The following is a 20,724-nucleotide window of genomic DNA, read 5'->3' as shown; positions in this document are numbered from 1 at the left end:
TTTTGGGTCTTTGTTGTTTGGTGTAGTGCTTGAATGCAATTATTTTTTACCATCTGCTTCTCTAATTTGTGTGGTGCCAAAATTTATTGTATTTGCAGCAGTCCTTTCCACATATCATGCTTACGACCACAAGATTCAAAAGCTTACTTTACTTTCTTAAACTCCATGCCAAGTCAAAATCAAACAAACAAAATAAAACGGATGAAGTAATTTATTGCTTGTCCTGACATATCTGCCCTACCAATTTGAGGTATTGTCCTTTTGTACATTTCTTTTCAGAATACGTCCTATAGGTCTCAAGTACATGTGAAATGTGATTTATCATTTCATTATATATAGATTATTCAGTTACTATTATATTATCGCAGGTTAGCATATGCCCGAATATCCAATCATCGATAGGAAGTTTGTCATTCCTGTGGCCTTTTAGTTAACTGTCCACATGCAACTTGAAAGATATTTACTTCATGCATGTAATCTTGTATTTAGAGATAAATATATGATTTGTGTTAAAAATAAGTACTAATAAACAGATTTTCTCTCGCTTGTTATAAGATACAGCATCTGCCTTTAATCTGCTGTATGAGATTGAACTAGTTTCTTATAGGAACTAATCCAATTCATGAAGTATTGTAAATGAGACTTATGGAAATCTACTCAGGTAAACAACTTTCTGAAAGATTAGAAAAGGAAAATGATTTGGTGAATAAATAGAACTCAGTGTAGAGAATAGCAGAAGAAAGTATAATCGGAAAACTTTCTGCTAGCCCAAGATCGGAAGATTCAACTAAAGAAGAGGAAGCTAGAAAGGAAAAGGAAGAATTTGGATAGGAGAACTTGAATATGGAAGAAGACTCTTTGATTTAGGTTGTTCTAAGATTGATTACAAATGTGTAATGTCACCCCTATTTATACTTGTATAGGGATGCTTCTAGAAATTATTCTAGATACATCTACAAGAAATATCTAGATATTCTTATCCTCTAACTATGTAACAAGAATCTAGATATTTCTATATTTTAATATAAATATCTAATTATCTAGAACATCTAGATTTTTCTTAAATATAAATATCAAAGATATTTGCTCTTCAAAATTCTAGAAAGTTCTACTAAATATCTAAAGATATTTTTTGTACCTCCAAAAAATCAACTTTAATTTTTCACACTCAGTTCATTAATTTGTTACTATTTGCTTTCACTTGGTAATATTCCATCAGTTAGCTAGTAGCTGCACAAGCTGTCCGAACACCATGGTAAAAAAAAGTTTAAAAAATCTGTCAATTAGTTGCAAATGGATATAGGAAAGATCACTGTTTTTGTCAATTAATGCCCCTCAAATTATTTTCTTGACAAGTCCATTCATCAGCTGTTTTTTAGTTCAAAGATTGTGACATATCTATGTTTTTGCCCCTCAATGATTAATTATTTCTTGTTGTCACAATAATAGTTGTTATTTTGAGCTCAATATCTTCCCTACCATTTTGCTTGTGTCTTTTTCTACCTTTCTTCAAGAGCCTATGTCCTAGAGATGAAATTATATGTTAGATAGTCTGAGTGTTATTTGGTGCATATTGATATGTGCATCTAATCATTGATCATAATTTTATCATTGCTCATGGCTTATTTTAGAACCTACAGATATAGTCCACAGTAATATTAATCACTATAACCAAATAATCGCTTGCTATCAAAGGAAAATTAAGATACTTTCATAACAGAGAAACACAGTTCTGATAGTTGTAGATTAGCATAATCAAACTCCAATTCCTCTGCAAGTGGTTAATAAGATCATAAATGAATGATTTGATTTAATATGTTGTTCGTGATTACTATTGCATTGTTATACTGAATTTCACATAGAGTTACACTTGTAGGTTAGGATTGTAGTAATCTATGAACTACAGTAGTAAGCTTCTAACCTACAAATATACAAGATGGTACAGATTGAAGAACTATACTTCTGCGCCGCCTTCACTAATTGGTTATGACATTCAAGTGAGAAGTGACACAGAGAAATGCAGTCTCACTACATGGGATAGTAAGGGCTCCCATTGGATAATCAAATCGGTATTCCTCCTCTGCATGCCTTAACAAGTCTTGAAACGAAGGATGCTTCAAGCAAGAGATGGGAACCACAAATCTATGCTTATTATTATGGTTCTCTCCAACATAAACTGCCATGTGACCCTTGGGAATGTCTGTTAATTTTGTTGATGTTGATGAAGTGGTTGCAGTTGATCCTTGACGGAGAAGAATATTGTGTTTAGCATGATGAAAGATTGTCTTGAGATGATTCCTCATGGCCGATGAACTTCTCTTCAACTTTTAGCTGGTAAGAGTGATGTGTAGTGTGAAGAAAGAAACTTGATTTTGCAAATGAGTTCTCTGAGTTATATATATAGTAGCATGACATCGACAGTGTAGGACCAAAATTCACTGTAAGAGAGCTATGTTTGCTCCCCACAACTTGCTGGTGTAAAATAGAGGAAGTTTCTTTTGATTTAACAATACATGATGGCATAGCACATAGTTTACTGCTCATTACCGTGTCCATAACCCCCCTCTGCTTAATTTACATTTCCTCTCACCAGCATTTTCTATTTTGAGTACTGCAAAAATATCTCTTCTTGGTCCTCAATTATTAAAATCAAGAGTGATTGTTTACTTGTTGTCACAATGACTTATTAGTTGTTCATCCTAACATATCTACCCCACCAATATGCATATGTCCTATCGGTACAACAAGATGTGGCTATGAGGTCATTTTAACTTATCCGGATACTATTCTGGTGCAGGTTGCAATATGCATTCAATATTCAAAACCATTGATAACAAGTTAACTGTTGTCATGTGACTTCAAATACATGTTGTTCATCATTTATCTTGTATTTAGTGACAAAGATTTGCTTTATATTAAAAATGTAATAAACAGATATTTCTTTGGCATGTCTTAACATTAAACATCAGATCTTGATGCCTTAATTTTCTACTTTAACTACTGCTGTTGTTATGGGCTATGCGTCTAGTGAGGTGTGAGAGGGATCGGAGCCTCACATGGCTTTGATCATATAGCTCAATAAAATGCAGTATCTTTGTTCTTTGTGAATTCATCAGCCTGAAGTAGTCAATTGGCTAAAGAACATCATCAATTCCTATAAAGTTATTGCATGGCTTGCTCTAATAATATTATTGATGTCTCGGGAATAGCTGGTAGTACAATGAAAACATTCATAACAATACTATGTGATGAAGGAATGCGACTATCAAAGTCACCATCTCTGATCTCCATACTTTACAATAAATAGGCCTCTATTACTTCTCAGTCTTTTCTTATGTACTGGCTTGGAGTTTCTTACAATTCCACGATCACCTGTAGTTTCCTATTTCCGAGCATTATGAAATCTCTCCTTTTTTCCCTCAATGGTTTTATTAAGATTGATTGTTAACCTATAATCACAGTGACTTATTAGTTATTCATCCTGACATATCTTCCCTACCAATTTGGTTTGTCCTTTAATTTCTACATATCTTCTCAAGAGCACTTGTCCTATAGGTACACAACTACATGTGATTATGAGGTCAATTTTAATTATCCGGATACTGTTCTGGCGCATGCAGGTTGCTAGGGCATTCAATATTCAATCATTGATAACAAGTTGTTAACTGTCCACATCTGATGTTAATCTTCATGCATTTAATCTTGTATTTTGTCAAATCAGCTTTTAATGCCTTGAATATTTCAATTGTATATTGCGCCTACCTTAGATGTCCAGGCTCTCATGGCTTATCTTAGAAAGCTCCGCACGGAAAGAAAAAAGTAGCACTAGAAGCCATCCCTAATTTCTGAAAATAATGCATTATTCTAACAATCTTAAAAAGGATCCACTTGTTCATATGCAAGTTACTGAATTTTGAATGCTATAATATTAATCTTGATGATTCCAAAACTAGGATCGCTCAATGGCAATTTTATAGCAAATGATTCCACTTAATGATTGTCCATGCAAGGAAATTATGCAACTAAATGAGTAGTGTCAAGTAAGTATGGTAAAGTTGCTGGGTTAGAACAGAACAAAAGCCTATATCATGTCATATGACAGAATCTTTTGTTCTTAATAGAAACTGCAGGTTAACGAGATGATGAATTGGATCAATAGTTACACTTTTACAAGAAAATAGTATCTACAATGTCAAGTAAGGAGAGGACTCTATAATCTATTACTAGCTAACAAGCTTCAACAACATACATGATTGTACCGATTGAAGAACTAAAAATGACAGAGAGCAATGTTGTCTCACTGGTTATCATTTCAGTCTTCAGTCTGGAAATAGATTTACTAATGAGATATATTTGGGGCCTTTGTTGTTTGGTGTAGTACTTGAATGCAATTATTGTATTTGCAGCCGTCCTTGCTGGTTATCGATGGAAGTTCCCTACAAGCAAAACAATATGGGGTTTTTGATAGTTTTCAAAAGGTTTTGATACTAATGCTTTAGAATACATTGGTGATGAAGCTAGCAGTGCCCCTTGGCTCATTTTATTAGACCACTCACCTGCATTCTTCTTGTTCAGGCGCTGTGAATTATCTCGTATTTTGGTCTTCAATCAAGAACGGTTCATTTTCTGCTGTCAGAATGAGTGATTAGTTGTTCATCCTGACATATCTGCCCTACCAATTTGAGGTATTGTCCGTTTCATCTCAGAGCACATGTCCCATAGGTCTCAAAGTACATGTGAACTGTTATTTATCATGTCATTATATTGCAGGTTGGCAAATGCTCGAATAACAATCATCGATAGGACGTTTGTCATACCTGTGGCCTTTTTGTTAACTGTCCACATGTAAATTGAAAGATATTAAATTCATGCATGTTATCTTGTATTTAGTGATAAAGATTTGCTTAGTATTAAAAAAGTACTAATAAACAGATTTGCTCTGGCTTGTATTAAGATACAGCATCAGATTTTGATGCCTTAATACAGCTCTAATACTATTGGTATTCCTCTTAACAAATCAATCAAGATTTTCAATAGATTAAATAATCATCCTAACATAACTTTTACTTGCCATGTGAAATGATTTCATATATAATAACCGCGAGATATATAGATATTCATATAAAAAAACTATTAAACTGATTGCAAACTAAAGCCTAGATTGCATATCTTAAGACATCATGTAGAACTATTTACGCTGTGCTTGTGGAGACAACAAACTGTTTCGTGAATTAGTTGAAGTGTACACAAGTTATCTGGTAACTGTGGTCGTATTATAAAAGAATACATTATATTTTCACAGATAAAGAATATGGGTATCCATTTTAAGCAAACAACAAACAATTGTAAACATTTCATTTGTATTCTTTGCTAACTTTGTACATAAGTTTACTACTCTTGCCTAGCAAGATGAAAATTCTAAGCTCAAAATTGTCTGATGTCTACAACAGTACTCTCTCATGGTTCTACATTTCATAAACTCAATCAAGAAGTGACGTAGAAAAAATCATCCTCATTGCAAGGTATTGTTAAACCACCCATCGGATGATGAAATCCAAACTCTTCTTCTGATTTCCGTAACAACTTCTGGAAAGAAGGATGATTCAGGTATGTTATTACTTATTAGCACCACATATCGTTTCTTCTCTGTGTCACCTACATAAACTGCAAAATGTCCTTTTGGAACATCTGAATGATTTCTTGTAAGAACAGACTGCATTTTGTGGATTTGCTTGGCACCGGCAATCATAGGTAACAAACGAAATCCCATAATTTCTTGATATGTAAATATTAGAGTAATTTAGATTGAACTAACACTTCCCCTGAAGTTTTCACAAGGAATAAGTTATATTTATATAGCTGCTAACATACATTGTTGTTATGGGGAAGGGCTAACTCACATGGCTTTGGTCATAAAATTCAATAAATTAAAAAATGCAATATGTTCAATAGTAGTATAGTATTCATCAGAGTGAAGTGATCAAGTTGCTAGGTGTGTTGTGAAGTTATTGCATTATGGCCTACATTATTTTTGTTGCTGATGCGTTGGGAATAGCTGATCGTACAACGATTTCATAACAATACGTACTACTATGTCATCGATAAGGATGTGAATATTAAAGTTACTATGCAGAACATCTGAAAATGGTGATTCACTATAAATAGGTGTCTGTTAATTCATAGACCTTTTATGAAGTAATTTGGACATGTTCTGCTTTTATTAAATTTTATTTCCTTTAACAATAGACTTCTATTGAAGTATGCATACAGGTGCATGTGACTCCACTTTTAGTAATAATAACTATTTGCATCAAGACAGCCTCCAAGATGACTGCAAAAGAAGTGGTGTCTGCGTTCCTAGCTGAGTAATTCAATATCGCTATAAACTTTAGGACATTTTAGGGACACTCAAAAAGAGTGCAAATTAATTACCGTTAAAGATCATTTTTGGTATGATGATATAGTGATTAATTGGTGGGAAGTGTCATAAAATGAGGAAAATGACTTTTCTAATGCAAGTTGGGAAAACAAGTAACATAAGTGATTATTTGCAACAAATTGAGTGATAAAAAATAAATTGTAATCATAAATAAAATATAAAAAAAACATAATTTTATTGATAAAACAATGTGAGTACAATTTTGTTCTTCACTTGATACTTGTCTCCTAAGATTTCTTCGTGATTCGAGGACGTATTTCTATAGTGAGTGACATTCCAAGTTTATTGTCTCCTTCCCACTCACCCAAATCTCACCCCTTGAACTCACTCCCCCCATCCCTGAACTCCCACTCCCCATCCCTATCCACCTCCATAATATTTTGCCGGATGACATATGAATATTCTTCGGATAATAATTTTCTTACTTTCTTACGAAATACTAGAAAATAAATAAGAGACCACCTTATTTTTCAAGAAAACATTTTCTGTGAAAAACATTTTTATTGGTACCAAACACCCTAAATTTCTGTCAGTAGTATCCAAAAATGCTGGACCAAATCCACCAACACTCTTTTCAATTCCCAACTTATAGATGGAAGAAAAATTCTGGAACAATACATTTCAAGAATAGCACATAGTTTTGTGCTCAAACTGCGTACTTCCTAACGTCACATAGATTCAGTAATTATTTCTTTTATTTATTATATATATATTTGTTCTGTTTAATAGTTTATTGATTTTTGCTACTTTATCTTTTTACTCAGCTTGTGCTAACAGTTCATTGCTCATTTATGATGTGACCTTTTTATTATAAGGAGATATAATTGCTCTCATTCTCTGCATCTTTCAATCATAAAAGCTCAACCAAATAATGAATTGTTGACTAATCCTTAAACTCTCTGCAACTTATAATCAAATCAGAAGCATCTGATCTGGCTCAGGCTTGTAGAATTATCACACTATAATTGCTGAATTTCATAACATATTTGACTGATGGTCTGCTTATATGAATTTGAGTAATCTTTTTTTCTAATGATATAGTTTTTGGTGTTGAATTAGATTCAAATATCATTTTTTTAATATGGAATCGGAGTAAGATTCATCTCTGTTTAAAAAAAAATCCACACTGTAGTTGGGTGATCTGGACGTGCAAAAAAGTGTTTAGAGTTCCACATTTGTTGGAGAATGTACTGATGATCTAATTCTATAGACTTGGTGTGACACCCAACTTAAGATAAGAAGTTCCACATCGGCAAAATACATAAGAGATATTGGGTATATAAGTAAGTAGGCCTTACCAACTAGTGATGCGTTTTAAAATCGTGCTGACCTAGGCCTAAAGAGGACAATATCCCTAGAGGGTTGAGTCGTTACAAATGATATCAGAGAGGGGCGGTTAACACATGAGAAATGTTGAGTATATAAGTAAGCAGATCTTACCAACTAGTGACACATTTTAAAATTGTGCAGGCCTAAGCCTATAGCAAATAATATCACTAGCGGACTGAGCCGTTACACTTGGACAATCCTCCCTTCATGAGCTAGCTCCTGTGTAATATATTAGTTGTTTATCGTGACTTTGATCCGTAACAGCCCTACCAATTCAGGTATGTAATTTTCCATCTTTCTTCTCAAGAACACATGTCCTGGATCTACAACTATATTACATGTGAGCTTGTTGTCATCTTACATTATATTAGTACTATATTCATCCAATATTGTTCAATCATTGATCACTAGTTTTTCATTCTTTGTTAACTGTCTACATGTGCATATTATCTCATCTATCTAATCTAGTAATTTAGTAATCATGATTTTATTAGTATTATAAAAGTAGTAATAAACAGATTTGCTTTGGATGGTCCTGAGATACAGTATCAGATTTGTGATCCCTTTATAAGATATGATCTATATTATTTTTCCAACTAATTTGATGTGTATGATTGAGCTAGTTTAATTAGGTACTTTTATATCCCTTATTTTTCTGTATCTACTCATGACACCATTATTCTAGATCTTTCACAGTTTTTTTTTCTCACCCACCCAATATTCGGTATCCATATTGAAGTCCATCGGTAATAAAGGGATCTTTCACAGTTTTAATAAGGCATTATACATAAACGTCCCTTTCAAATTGGCTTTTACCGACATTTATGCCCTCCAAAATTGGGTGTGCACAAGTAGACTTTTAAACTTGCATAAAATTAAACAAATAGACACATTCGTCTTACGTGGCATCCTATATGATAATTTTGTCTCCTACATAGTGTACTATATGTATTATGCCACGTAGGACGCGTGTGTCTATTTGTTTAATTTTATACAAATTTAAGTGTTTATTTATGCACATCCAAAATTAGAGAACATAAATACCAGCTGAATCCAAATGAAAAGATATATTTATGTACTATGCCCTTCTAATAAACATTTTAACATGACTTCCAGTTGGCATAAAAAATGTTATGAGAAAGCCAGCACAGAGATTCTAATTGACTGATAACAGAAATTATGCAAAAACAAAATTAAACAAGAGAATGTGCCTTCTTTAAACTCAATAATTTTTATTTTATGCACAATCTCAATTAGAATCTGACATATAACTATGAAATTCAGATGCTCTCAACAGTCAAAGGAAAGAAGTAAATAAAATTTTCTAACTAACTGGTCATTAAATGCTGATAATTTAGAAAAAATCTCAATACTTCAGCTGGTTGACTATCTAAACTTTCACCTTGTTGGTAAGAGTTTGAATTCCAGTTTTTTTAAGTCTTGTGATCTTAAATTAAATATATGTAAAATCTATCAAAATACCCTTTAATTTTGTGATTTTTGACATGACACCCGAAAAGTTAGAATTAAACAATTACCAAAAAGAAAAAAAGTTTTTTTTTAAAAACAAACTAAAAAGAAAAGCAAGACAAACAAATTTAAACGGAGAAAGTCAACAAAACTTGGTAGAGATTACATTTGTTGAAGCCAATGTACATAAGTTTACAACTCTTGCATTACAAGAGCAAAAAAAAAAAAAAAGTGAAATATTCTATGGTCTATTCTGAAGTATTATTGCTTCATGATTTCATTAAGTGTTCAATTGAGAAGTGACATCAACAAATGCATCTACATTGCATGGTATTGTTAAACCTCCCATTGAATGATGAAACCCGAATTCTTCTTCTGCTTGCCTTAATAATTTCTGGAAAGAAGGATGATTCAAGTACGTTATTGGGACCACGAATCGTTTCTTCTCTATTTCTCCGATGTAAACTGCAAAATGTCCTTTAGGAACATCGGAATGATTTCTTGTAAGAGCGGATTGCAGTTTGTAGATATGTTTAGCACCAGAAATCATCGGTAACAAACGAAACCCCATGACTTAATTACTTCTCTTGTTATGTAAGTGTTGGTGTTTTGATATATTGATATTAATTTGGTTGAATATCTATAAAGATTTTTTTTATTTTTTGTTATGATTTTGAAGTAGAGAGTTTCTATTTATATAGTTGTTTGCATATGTATTGCCACAATGACACCCCAATGTAAGCTGTTGTTATGGGCAATGGGTCATGTTCTGAGCTACTTCACATGGTTGTGCTAATATTGCACAATTAAAAATGTTCTGACTTGACACGAAATGTAAGAAAATAAAGAAGATTTTTCAATTTTGTGATTCTAACTTAAATTATGTCAAATGTACTAAAATATCTTTTAATCTTGTGAATTTAAATATGCTACGTGAAAAGTTGAAATTAAAAGAATTGCAGGAAAGGTAAAGGGTCATTCTTATTGAAATAAACTAAAAAGGAAATTAAATAGGTCATTCTTTATAAAACTGAAGGAGCATAGAACTATCCTTTAGTTAAATTATTAGGTTTTTAATGGTGTGTGTCATATTTCTGTTTTATGTCTTCTAAGAAAAATTAATTAGGAGGTTTTGACTATTTTATCCTAATTTTTATTCATTGAATCATCTTTCGATAATCGAGTTGTTTATATTTTGTAGTATTCATGAATAATTATTATGAAAGGTGAAAGAAAATTGTCTTGGATTTATAAAACGATAAATAATTTAAGATAATTATTTTTTAAAATTATGATAAATAATTTGGAACGGAAGGAGTATGAAAGTGCATCAATTTCGTAACAGTAGCATGTGATAAGTTGAGTGATCCGTAAATATGTAAACCCACAATCCATAACCTCTGGAAATGGTGTAAAATATCCTCTGACATCTTTATTCTACTTTAAATAGGCTTCTGTTAGACTTCACAAAATAAGTTTAACTTTTAACCGCTGAGTAAAAACTATCTATACATATATACTAATATATATTACGTAATAAACTATTTATATCTTTAGTTGCATTTTGCCGATAAAAAATGTCATAGTTGTTCTCAAGAGATTACAAATATCTTCAAGAGTTAACAACCTAAATATTTAGTGACGTGACAAGCCACGTAGGACTAGTCTATCCACTTAAGCATTGCCAATTAGGATTCATCACAAGAAAATGAACCTTTAGAGGCGACTAAAGTGGCCACAAATATGAATTGCGTTACTAAAGGTTTTCACTGATTTTTAGCAGCAATTGAAGGCCTTAAAAGCCACTGATTTTTAGTGGCAACTAAACATCGCCACTAAAACCTATTTTTTCAACAAAAAATATATGTTAATTAATTTTCAATTATGAGCTAATTTTCTAAAATTAATATACATGTCTTATCAATATTAAAAACATCCAATATTATTACGAAAAAACATCAAAATTACTTCTCAAATCGAATCTCCTATTACGTACACAATCTATTGTTGTACACTTTATGCATTCACATATGACATAAAAATAAACATATGTTCATACTCCTGCTTGATCGACGTCATTTGTGATTTTTTAAAAAACAATATCCTTATTATGAAGAAGAAAAAAGAGCAAAATCATTCTTGTAATCTAGTGCTAAAAATAAGTGAAAGTCTTTAGTGGCGATATTTTGGAACTTTGTGGCGATTGTTACTGCCGCTAAATATAACATCTCGCACCTAGAAACAACTATAAAGAGTTTAAAAATATGAAAATATTGATTTTTGGAAAGAATAAGGAAAATCTGGAAATTTTTGTCTAAGTTAAGAAAGTGAGTTTTGGCCATTTTCAAAAGGCCATAACTCCCATAACTCCTAGCTCAGGATGAGTTAGGAGCAGATCTTAATATGGTTGGAAAGCCCTTGGAGATATCTTTCCAACGCCGCCAAGTTTGTGCGATTTCGACATCATATGAGTGAGATATGCCTTTCGGAAGTTGGGTTGTTGGATTGAGGAAAGTCCCAATTCGGATTTAGGGAAGGGCAAAGTAGTCTTTTCTCTAATTTATTTCCTAATTCGTTTTTAGGGATTTATTGGGGTAAAAACTTATTTTTGTTTAGATTAGAAAATTAAATTCACGCTTAGGGCTTGTAGAAAAGAGAAAAGAAGAAAGAAAGGGAGAAAAGCCAAGATTTCGTCAAGAACATTCAAGCCTTGCGAGTGGAATTCATCGGGGGTGATCCCTACAAGGTATGTGAGATCAAATAGTGTTGGGTTAGTTCACCCACACGCCAAACTTGTTTCAATTCAACAATTTGGAGTTGTTTGAAGGCATAATACATATATTGGACCCTAAACTTGGCTTCAAATTTTAACTTTGACCTCCAACTTTCATAGTGCACAAATAGGCACTTTAACTTGTATAAAATAGAACAAATAGACACACATGTCCTACATGGCATCCTACATGTCATTTTTTGTCCTACGTGTATTGTGCCATGTAGGACTCGTGTGTTTACTTGTTCTACTTTATACAAGTTAAAGTGCCTATTTGTGCACTATGAAAGTTGGAGGTCAAAGTTAAAATTTGAAGCCAAGTTTAGGGTCCAATATATGTATTATGCCTTGTTTGAATGATAAGAAAGTGAAGTTCTTGAAAAACATTGTTGAATTCTTGTTGGTTGATTGTTGAATGCCTAATGTTGATTTGATTCGTGTTTCCGAGTTGTTTTTTGAGTTAAATCTATTGGGTATTGAGGGTATTAATGATCCTAAGTGGTTGGGGAAAGAGCTATGGAAGTTTAGAGGGTTTAGAGATGAAAAATGAAGGAGAAAAATTGGAGTTTTCTGGGCAAGGGATTAGGGCGCCGCGCCTGCTAGAGCGACACAAAAGTTCCTCTGAACTTTGGCCTCTGGCGCGTCACGCTAGCCAGAGCACCACAGAAAGTTCTCTGAACTTTGAGGGTTGGCGCCCCGCGCCTCTCAGAGCGCCAGGGACGTCAGTTCTCCCCATTCGTTTCCCACCTTTTTGTATGTGTTCCTTAGTGATGTACCTACGTTTTTTAGTTAATTCCAACACTCTAAGGTACATCTAGATATCATGAAATCATCCATAAACATGAGATCATGAACCTTGAATCCATAATCCAATTCAAGGAAAGTTAAGATCAAAGACAAGAGAAGTAAGAGTCAAGTCAAGATATGTTCTTAAGTTTTCGAAAAGTCTTTTCCAAATGTTTTATCTTTGTTTTAAGACTTAAAGTTCAAGTTGAGTAAAGAGGAAAGTTTGAAGTTCATTTCTTCAAAAGTATATGGGAACTAAGTATTCCCAAAGAGATTTAAAATGTTTTCACATTTAAATAAGACGAAAACTGAGATTTCCAAAGAGCTTTCGGGCTAGTTTTCAGAAAAAGTAATCGCTTTCTAAATGGAGCAAGAGGGGAAATTTTGATTTCCAAGATAGACTTTCAGCTAAGTTTTTGGGCACTAATCTCAAATCACAGAAGAAATATGTTTTTAGAACATAAGAACCAATATAATTTGGGAGTAGTATTGAGCACCGAATTGGGGATGAGCATGAGTTTAGATAGCTCACGTCACCATAGAACCATGTAGCCATCATGAGTAGAAAAGGGTCATACTTTTTAGATGAATCATTTTCGCAATAGGCTAGTGGATCCATTAGGCAGTTCAGGTTCTATACCTTTGGCTGGGTATAGGATGCGCTGGCAGCGTGAGGTAGATCGATGTATCATTACTATAGCTCTTATGTGATGGTTGTCAGCTAGAGAAACTCCCACAGAAGTTATTGTATTTTTATATACATCAGTTTATTGTATTTTACATACATTTCAGAGTTATGTTGTATCCTTGTACATACATAGAGTTGACATCATGTTTTTAAACAACTTTTCTTTATATTGCACTTGTTTAAACTACTTTATATTGAAATGAGTTCAATTAAGTATTCATGAGTTGAGCAGAGCCAAGGTAAGTGTTTCTTTCAGATTCTCTTTCCAGCCTATGTTGTTTTAGCATTCCAACTCGCATACTCGTACATTCAATGTACTGATGCCAGTTGGCCTGCATCTTATTATGATGCATACACAGGTAACTAAGATCGGTATTCCAGCTCATCATTGATCCAATGAGCAGTTCAGAGTCAGTCGGTGAGCCTCTTTGCATTCCAGAGGATTCTTTTTATTGCTTTCTAGTTAGTTCGTTAGGATGTTGTGGGGATTGTCCCAACATCCATCTCAGTTGTTTTAGAGGCTTCATAGATAGTCAGATGTTAGTCCTTTGAGTCTTTTCATTATCAGATCTTATTGTTAAGACTTGGGTTGCCAATTTTGGCCAAATTTAATGTTTAATCTTTAAAACATTCTCAGTTATTTTATTTCACTTCAGTTAAGTTCATTTATCGTTACAGCTATGAATATTGTCTTTCGCTGAGTTAAGTAAGCCATGCCAAGGGTTCTCTTAGGGCTAACAATGGTCTTCGAGTGCCAGTCCCGCCCAGGGTGTAGGCTCGGGGAGTGACAAACTTGGTATCAGAGCACAGAGTTCAAGAGTCTTAGGGAGTCTATGAAGCCATGTCTGTAGAGTCCTATTTATCGGTGTGAAGCGCGCCGTATCTATAATTATAAGGCTGCAATATTTAGGAAAATTTCTCACTTCTTTCACACTCATTTCATACGTTAGAGTTTGATCTCTAAAAATTACCCTCTAATTCGTGCTTGCGCGTGTTTCAGATAATCATGCCTCCACGAAGAGCTGTTAGAGGACGTCCTGATAGGCGTAATGTTGAGGAGCAAGGGTTACCCAATGCACCTGAAGTGCAACTGTAAGGAAAAGTTACTAATGTTGAGTTAACAGAGGCTATTATGATGCTCAGTCAAGTTGTGACAAACCAAGATGGGCAGCAGAGAGGAGCTCGACAAGAAGAGGCTGACACTTCAAGGATTCTTGAGTTCTTGAGGATGAATCCCCTACATTTTACTGGTTCGAACACTGCAGAGGATCCAGAGAACTTTATTGAGGAACTAGAAAAGGTGTTCGATGTGATACATGTTACTGATACTGTGAGAGTTGAGCTAGCTGCATATCAGATGAAAAATGTTGAAAATGTTGCTAGGACTTGGTTTGATCAGTGGAAAGGGGGTAGAGCTGAGGATGCTCCACCTGCGGGTTGGACATGTTTTTAAGAGGCTTTATTGGGGGATTTCTTTCCCCGAGAACTGAAAGAGGCTAAGGTACGTGAGTTCCTCACACTTAAGCAGGATTCTCTAAGCATTCATGAGTATGGGTTGAAATTCACCCAACTGTCTCGCTATGCTCCTGAAATGGTTGCAGACATGAGGAGTAGGATGAGTTTGTTTGTTGATGGTTTGGGTCGCCTGTCAAGCAAGGAGGGTTGGGCAGCAATGCTTATTGGGGACATGGACATCTCGAGGTTGATGGTCTATATGCAGCAGGTAGAGGAAGAGAAGCTGAGGGATAGAGATGAGTTCAAGAATAAGAGGGATAAGACATATAATGAGTTCGGGCAACAGAAAAATATACCAACCGGTCATCTTTCCAACAGAAACAGAAGGGCCATGCTTCATCATCTGTTAGTGCACATGCACCTAAGAACAAAGGTGAGTACAATAATCAGAATTTCAGATCTAAACCTGCTTATTCTCAAAGTAGCGTGGCACAAGGGGGTAGTAAGCCTCCTGCATGCGCCAAGTGTGGTAGAAACCATTCAGGTGTTTGTCGTGAGGGCTCCATTGGTTGTTTCAAGTGTGGTCAGAGTGGGCATTTCATGCGAGAGTGCCCAAAGAACAAGCAGGGAAATGATAATGGGGGCCATAAATCCCAGTCTTCTTCAGTTGCTCCACCAGACAGAGCTGCACCTAGAGGGGCTACTTTCGGTACTGGCGGAGGAACAAACCGCTTATATGCTATCAACAGTCGCCAAGAGCAAGAGGATTCACTAGATGTTTTCACTGGTATGATTCAAGTCTTTGACTTTACTATTTATGCCTTGCTAGATCTAGGAGCGAGTTTATCTTTTGTAACTCCTTATGTTGCTATGAACTTTGATGTTATTCCTGAACAAATTAGTGAACCATTCAGTGTCTCTACGCTTGTTGGTGAGTCTGTTCTAGCAGAGAGAGTATATCATGATTGTCCTGTTTCCGTCAATCACAAGAGTACCATGGCTGATTTAATCGAATTAGACATGGTAGACTTTGATGTCGTTCTTGGTATGGACTGACTTCATGCATGTTATGCCTCAGTTGATTGTAGAACTCGAGTTATCAAGTTTTAGTTTCCAAATGAGTCAGTCTTAGAGTGGAAAAATAGTTCAGCAGTGCCTAAGGGTCGTTTCATTTCGTACTTTAAGGCAAGGAAATTAGTTTCTAAGGGGTGTGTCTATCACTTAGTCCGAGTTAATGACTCAAGTGTTAAAGTACCTCATATTCAGTCAGTTCCTGTAGTAAAAGAGTTTCCAGAAGTCTTTCCAGATGATCTTCCCGGAGTCCCCCCTGAGAGAGAGATAGACTTCAGTATAGATCTTCTTCCAGATACTCGTCCTATCTGTATTCCGCCATACAGAATGGAACCAGCAGAGTTGAGAGAGTTGAAAGAGCAGTTAAAGGATCTTTTAGATAAGGGCTTTATTCGACCAAGTGTCTCACCTTGGGGTGCTCCGGTCTTATTTGTGAGAAAGAAAGATGGTTCCCTTAGGATGTGTATAGATTACCGTCAGTTGAACAAGGTTACCATTAAGAATAAGTATCCTCTTTCGAGAATTGATGATCTTTTTTATCAGCTTCAAGGTGCATCTTGTTTTTCGAAAATATACCTCAGATCAGGTTACCATTAGTTGAGAGTAAGGGAGTGTGATATTCCAAAGACAGCTTTCAAAACCTGATATGGTCATTATGAGTTTTTGGTCATGTCTTTTGTTTTGACCAATGCACCGACAGCGTTCATGGATCTTATGAATAAAATCTTCAAACCTTATTTAGATATGTTTGTTATCGTCTTCATTGATGACATACTAATCTATTCAAGGAATGAAAAAGATCATGTTGGTCATCTCAGAATAGTTCTTTAGACTTTGAAAGATAAGGAGTTGTATGCTAAATTCTCTAAGTGTGAATTTTGGCTTGAATCTGTGGCATTCTTAGGCCATATTCTGTTTGGAGAGGGGATTAAAGTTGATACTCAGAAAATTGAGGCAATGTAGAATTGGCTTAGACCCACATCTCCAACTGATATTAGGAGTTTTTTGGGTTTAGTTGGCTATTATAGAAGGTTTGTAGAGGGGTTCTCGTCTATTTCGTCTCCTTTGACGAAGTTAACTCATAAGATTGTTAAATTTCAATGGTCTGAAGCTTGTGAGAAAAGCTTCCAGGAATTGAAAAAGAGGTTGACTACCGCCCCAATTTTGACCTTACCAGAAGGTACTTAAGGTTTTGGTGTATTGTGACGCATCTAGATTTGGTTTGGGTTGTGTCTTAATGCGGAATGACAAAGTTATAGCTTATACCTCCGGACAGCTGAAAGTTCATGAGAAGAACTACCCAACCCATGACTTAGAGTTGGCTGTTGTATTATTCGCTTTGAAGATATGGCGTCATTATTTGTATGGTGTTCATGTTGATATATTCACTGATCACAAGAGCCTTCAATATGTGTTCACTTAGAGAGAGCTAAATCTCTGACAAATGAGGTGGCCAGAGTTACTCAAGGATTATGACATGCGTATTCTTTATCACCCAGGTAAGGCTAATGTTATTGTTGATGCCTTGAGCAGGTTGTCTATGGGTAGTACTGCCCATGTCGAGGAAGAAAAGAGAGATTTAGCGAATGATGTGCATAGACTTGCACGCTTAGGAGTCTGACTTATGGATTCCACAGAAGGAGGAATAGTGGTGACGAATTGGGCTGAATCATCACTAGTGTCAAACGTGAAAGAAAAGCAAGACCAAGATCCCATTTTTCTAGACTTAAAGGCAAATGTTCATAAGCAAAGAGTATTAGCTTTTGAACAAGGGGGAGATGGCGTATTGAGATATCAAGGTAGATTGTGCGTACCTATGGTGGATGGACTCCTAGAGAGGATCATGGAGGAAGCTCATAGCTTTAGATATTCCATTCATCCGGGTTCCACAAAGATGTATTGCGATTTGAGAGAAGTGTATTGGTGGAATGGCATGAAGAAGGGCATCGCAGAGTTTGTTGCTAAGTGTCCAAATTGCCAACATGTGAAAGTAGAGCACCAAAGGCCCGGTGGTTTGGCTCATAATATAGAACTTTCAGAATGGAAGTGGGAGATGATCAATATGGATTTCATCACAGGTTTGCCAAGGTCTCGCAGACAACATGATTCTATTTGGGTGATTGTCAACAGAATGACAAAATCAGCCTACTTTTTACCAGTAAAGACTACCCATTCAGCAGAGGATTATGTCAGGTTATATATTCAGGAGGTGGTAAGACTTCATGGGGTCCCAGTCTCCATTATATTAGAAGAGGTGCACAATTTACTGCACAGTTCTGGAAATCTTTTTAGAAAGGTTTGGGTTCGAAGGTGAATTTAAGTACTGCCTTTTATCCTCAGACAGATGGGCAATCAGAGCGCACTATTCAGACTTTAGAAGATATGTTGAGGGCTTGTGTGATTGATTTCAAAGGGAATTGGAATGATCACCTACCTCTTATTGAGTTTGCTTACAATAACAATTACCACTCTAGCATCCAAATGACTACTTATGAAGCTCTTTATGGGAGAAGATGCAGATCTCCTATCAGATGATTTGAAGTTGGTGAAGCAGGGTTGATAGGACCAGATTTAGTCCATCAAGCTATGGAGAAGGTTAAAGTGATTCAAGAGAGGTTGAAAACGGCACAGAGTCGTCAGAAATCCTACACTGATGTTAGGAGAAGGGCGTTAGAGTTTGAGTCTATCTAAAGGTTTCACCGATGAAGAGTGTTATGAGGTTTGGTAAAAAAGGGAAACTTAATCCCCGGTATATCGGACCTTATAGAATATCCAAAAGGATGGGAAATGTAGCTTATGAGTTGGAGCTACCACAAGAGCTAGCAGCGGTTCATCCGGTGTTTCACATCTCCATGTTGAAGAAGTGCATGGGCGATCCTTCATTGATCATACCAACTGAAAATATTGAGATCAAGGATAACTTATCTTATGAGGAGATTCCGGTTCATATTTTAGATCGCCAAATTCGCAAGTTGAGGACAAAAGAAGTAGCTTCAGTCAAAGTCCTTTGGAGGAACCAATTTGTTGATGAAGCTACTTGGGAGGCTGAAGAAGATATGAAGAAGAGATATCCACATCTCTTTGAATCCGGAGGGAATGCAGATCAAGGTACTAATTCTCTACTTAGTACTCTTTGAATTATGAATGAGCATGTTGATTGCTGCATTTACTTGTTGGGTGTTTGAACTAGATGTCACCACCCTTAGCTTAGTGAAATAAAGCTCATTCGAGGACGAATGTTCCCAATGGGGAGATATTGTAACATCTCGCACCTAGAAACGACTATAAAGAGTTTAAAAATATGAAAATATTGATTTTTGGAAAGAATAAGGAAAGTATGGAAATTTTTGTCTAAGTTAAGAAAGTGAGTTTTGGCCATTTTCAAAAGGCCATAACTCCCATAACTCCTAGCTCAGGATGAGTTAGGAGCAGCTCTTGATATGGTTGGAACCTTGGAGATATCTTTCCAACGCCGCCAAGTTTGCGTGATTTCGACAACATATGAGTGAGATATGCTTTTCGGAAGTTGAGATGTTGGATTGAGGAAAGTCCCATTAGGGAAGGGCAAAGCAGTCTTTTCTCTAATTTATTTCCTAATTCATTTTTAGGGATTTATTGGGGTAAAAATTTATTTTTGTTCAGATTAGAAAATTAAATTCACGCTTAGGGCTTGGAGAAAAGAGAAAGGAAGAAAGAAAAGGAGAAAAACCAAGATTTTGCCAAGAACGTTCAAGCCTTGCGAATGGAATTCATTGGGGGTGATCCCTACAAGGTATGTGAGATCACATAGTGTTGGGTTAGTTCACCCACACGCCAAACTTGTTTCAATTCAACAGATTTGGTGTTGTTTGAATGATAAGAAAGTGAAGTTCTTGAAGAACATTGTTGAATTCTTGTTGGTTGATTGTTGAATGCCTAGTGTTGATTTGATTCGTGTTTCCGGGTTATTTTTCGAGTTAAATCTATTGGTTATTGAGGGTATTAATTATCCTAAGTGGTTGGGGAAAGAACTATGGAAGTTTAGAGGGTTTAGAGATGAAAAACGAAGGAGAAAAGTTGGAGTTTTCTGGGCAAAGGATTGGGGCGCCGCGCCTGCCAGAGCGCCACAAAAGTTCCTCTGAACTTTGGCCTCTGGCGTGTCGCGCCAGCCAGAGCGCCACAGAAAGTTCTCTGAACTTTGAGGGTTGGCACCCCGCGCCTCTCAGAGCGCCAGGGACGTCAGTTCTCCCCATTCGTTCCCCACCTTTTTGTACGTGTTCCTTGGTGATGTACCTACGTTTTCTAGTTAATTCCAATACTCTAAGGTACATCTAGATATCATGAAATCATCCATAAACATGAGATCATGAACCTTGAATCCATAATCCAATTCAAGGAAAGTTGAGATCAAAGACAAGAGAAGTAAGAGTCAAGACAAGAAAAGTTCTTAGAGTTTTCCAAAAGTCTTTTCCAAATGTTTTAACTTTGTTTTAAGACTTATAGTTCAAGTTGAGTAAAGAGTAAAGTTTGAAGTTCATTTCTTCAAAAGTATATGGGGACTAAGTATTCCTAAAGAGATTTAAAATGTTTTCACATTTAAATAAGACGGAAACTGAGATTTCCAAAGAGCCTTCGGGCTAGTCTTTAGAAAAAGTAATCGCTTTCTAAATGGAGTAAGAGGGGAGATTTTGATTTCCAAGATAGCCTTTAAGCTAAGTTTTTGAGCACTAATCT

The 20,724-nt window shown here is 35.5% G+C and overlaps 1 protein-coding gene and 1 pseudogene across 1 annotated transcript; both read right to left on the bottom strand.

The window, feature by feature from the left end:
- Nucleotides 1-5,457: 5,457 nt before the first annotated feature.
- LOC125864375 (auxin-responsive protein SAUR22-like) lies at nucleotides 5,458-5,793 on the bottom strand (annotated as a pseudogene).
- Nucleotides 5,794-9,518: 3,725 nt separating this feature from the next.
- Nucleotides 9,519-9,809, bottom strand: LOC125864076 (auxin-responsive protein SAUR22-like). Its single transcript, XM_049544019.1, has one exon. It carries the CDS (start codon nucleotides 9,807-9,809, stop codon nucleotides 9,519-9,521), a length of 291 nt encoding a protein of 96 aa, XP_049399976.1.
- Nucleotides 9,810-20,724: the final 10,915 nt, after the last annotated feature.

Source organism: Solanum stenotomum, chromosome 5, assembly GCF_019186545.1.
Source record: "Solanum stenotomum isolate F172 chromosome 5, ASM1918654v1, whole genome shotgun sequence".
NCBI classification, from domain to species: domain Eukaryota; kingdom Viridiplantae; phylum Streptophyta; class Magnoliopsida; order Solanales; family Solanaceae; genus Solanum; species Solanum stenotomum.
The sequence above is the reverse complement of the archived record's forward strand: the minus strand, read 5'-3'. Positions and strand labels throughout refer to the sequence as shown.

Coding starts and splice junctions, on each gene's coding strand:
- LOC125864076 (XM_049544019.1), bottom strand. CDS start 9,809: ATGGGGTTTCGTTTGTTACCGATGATTTCTGGTGCTAAACATATCTAC.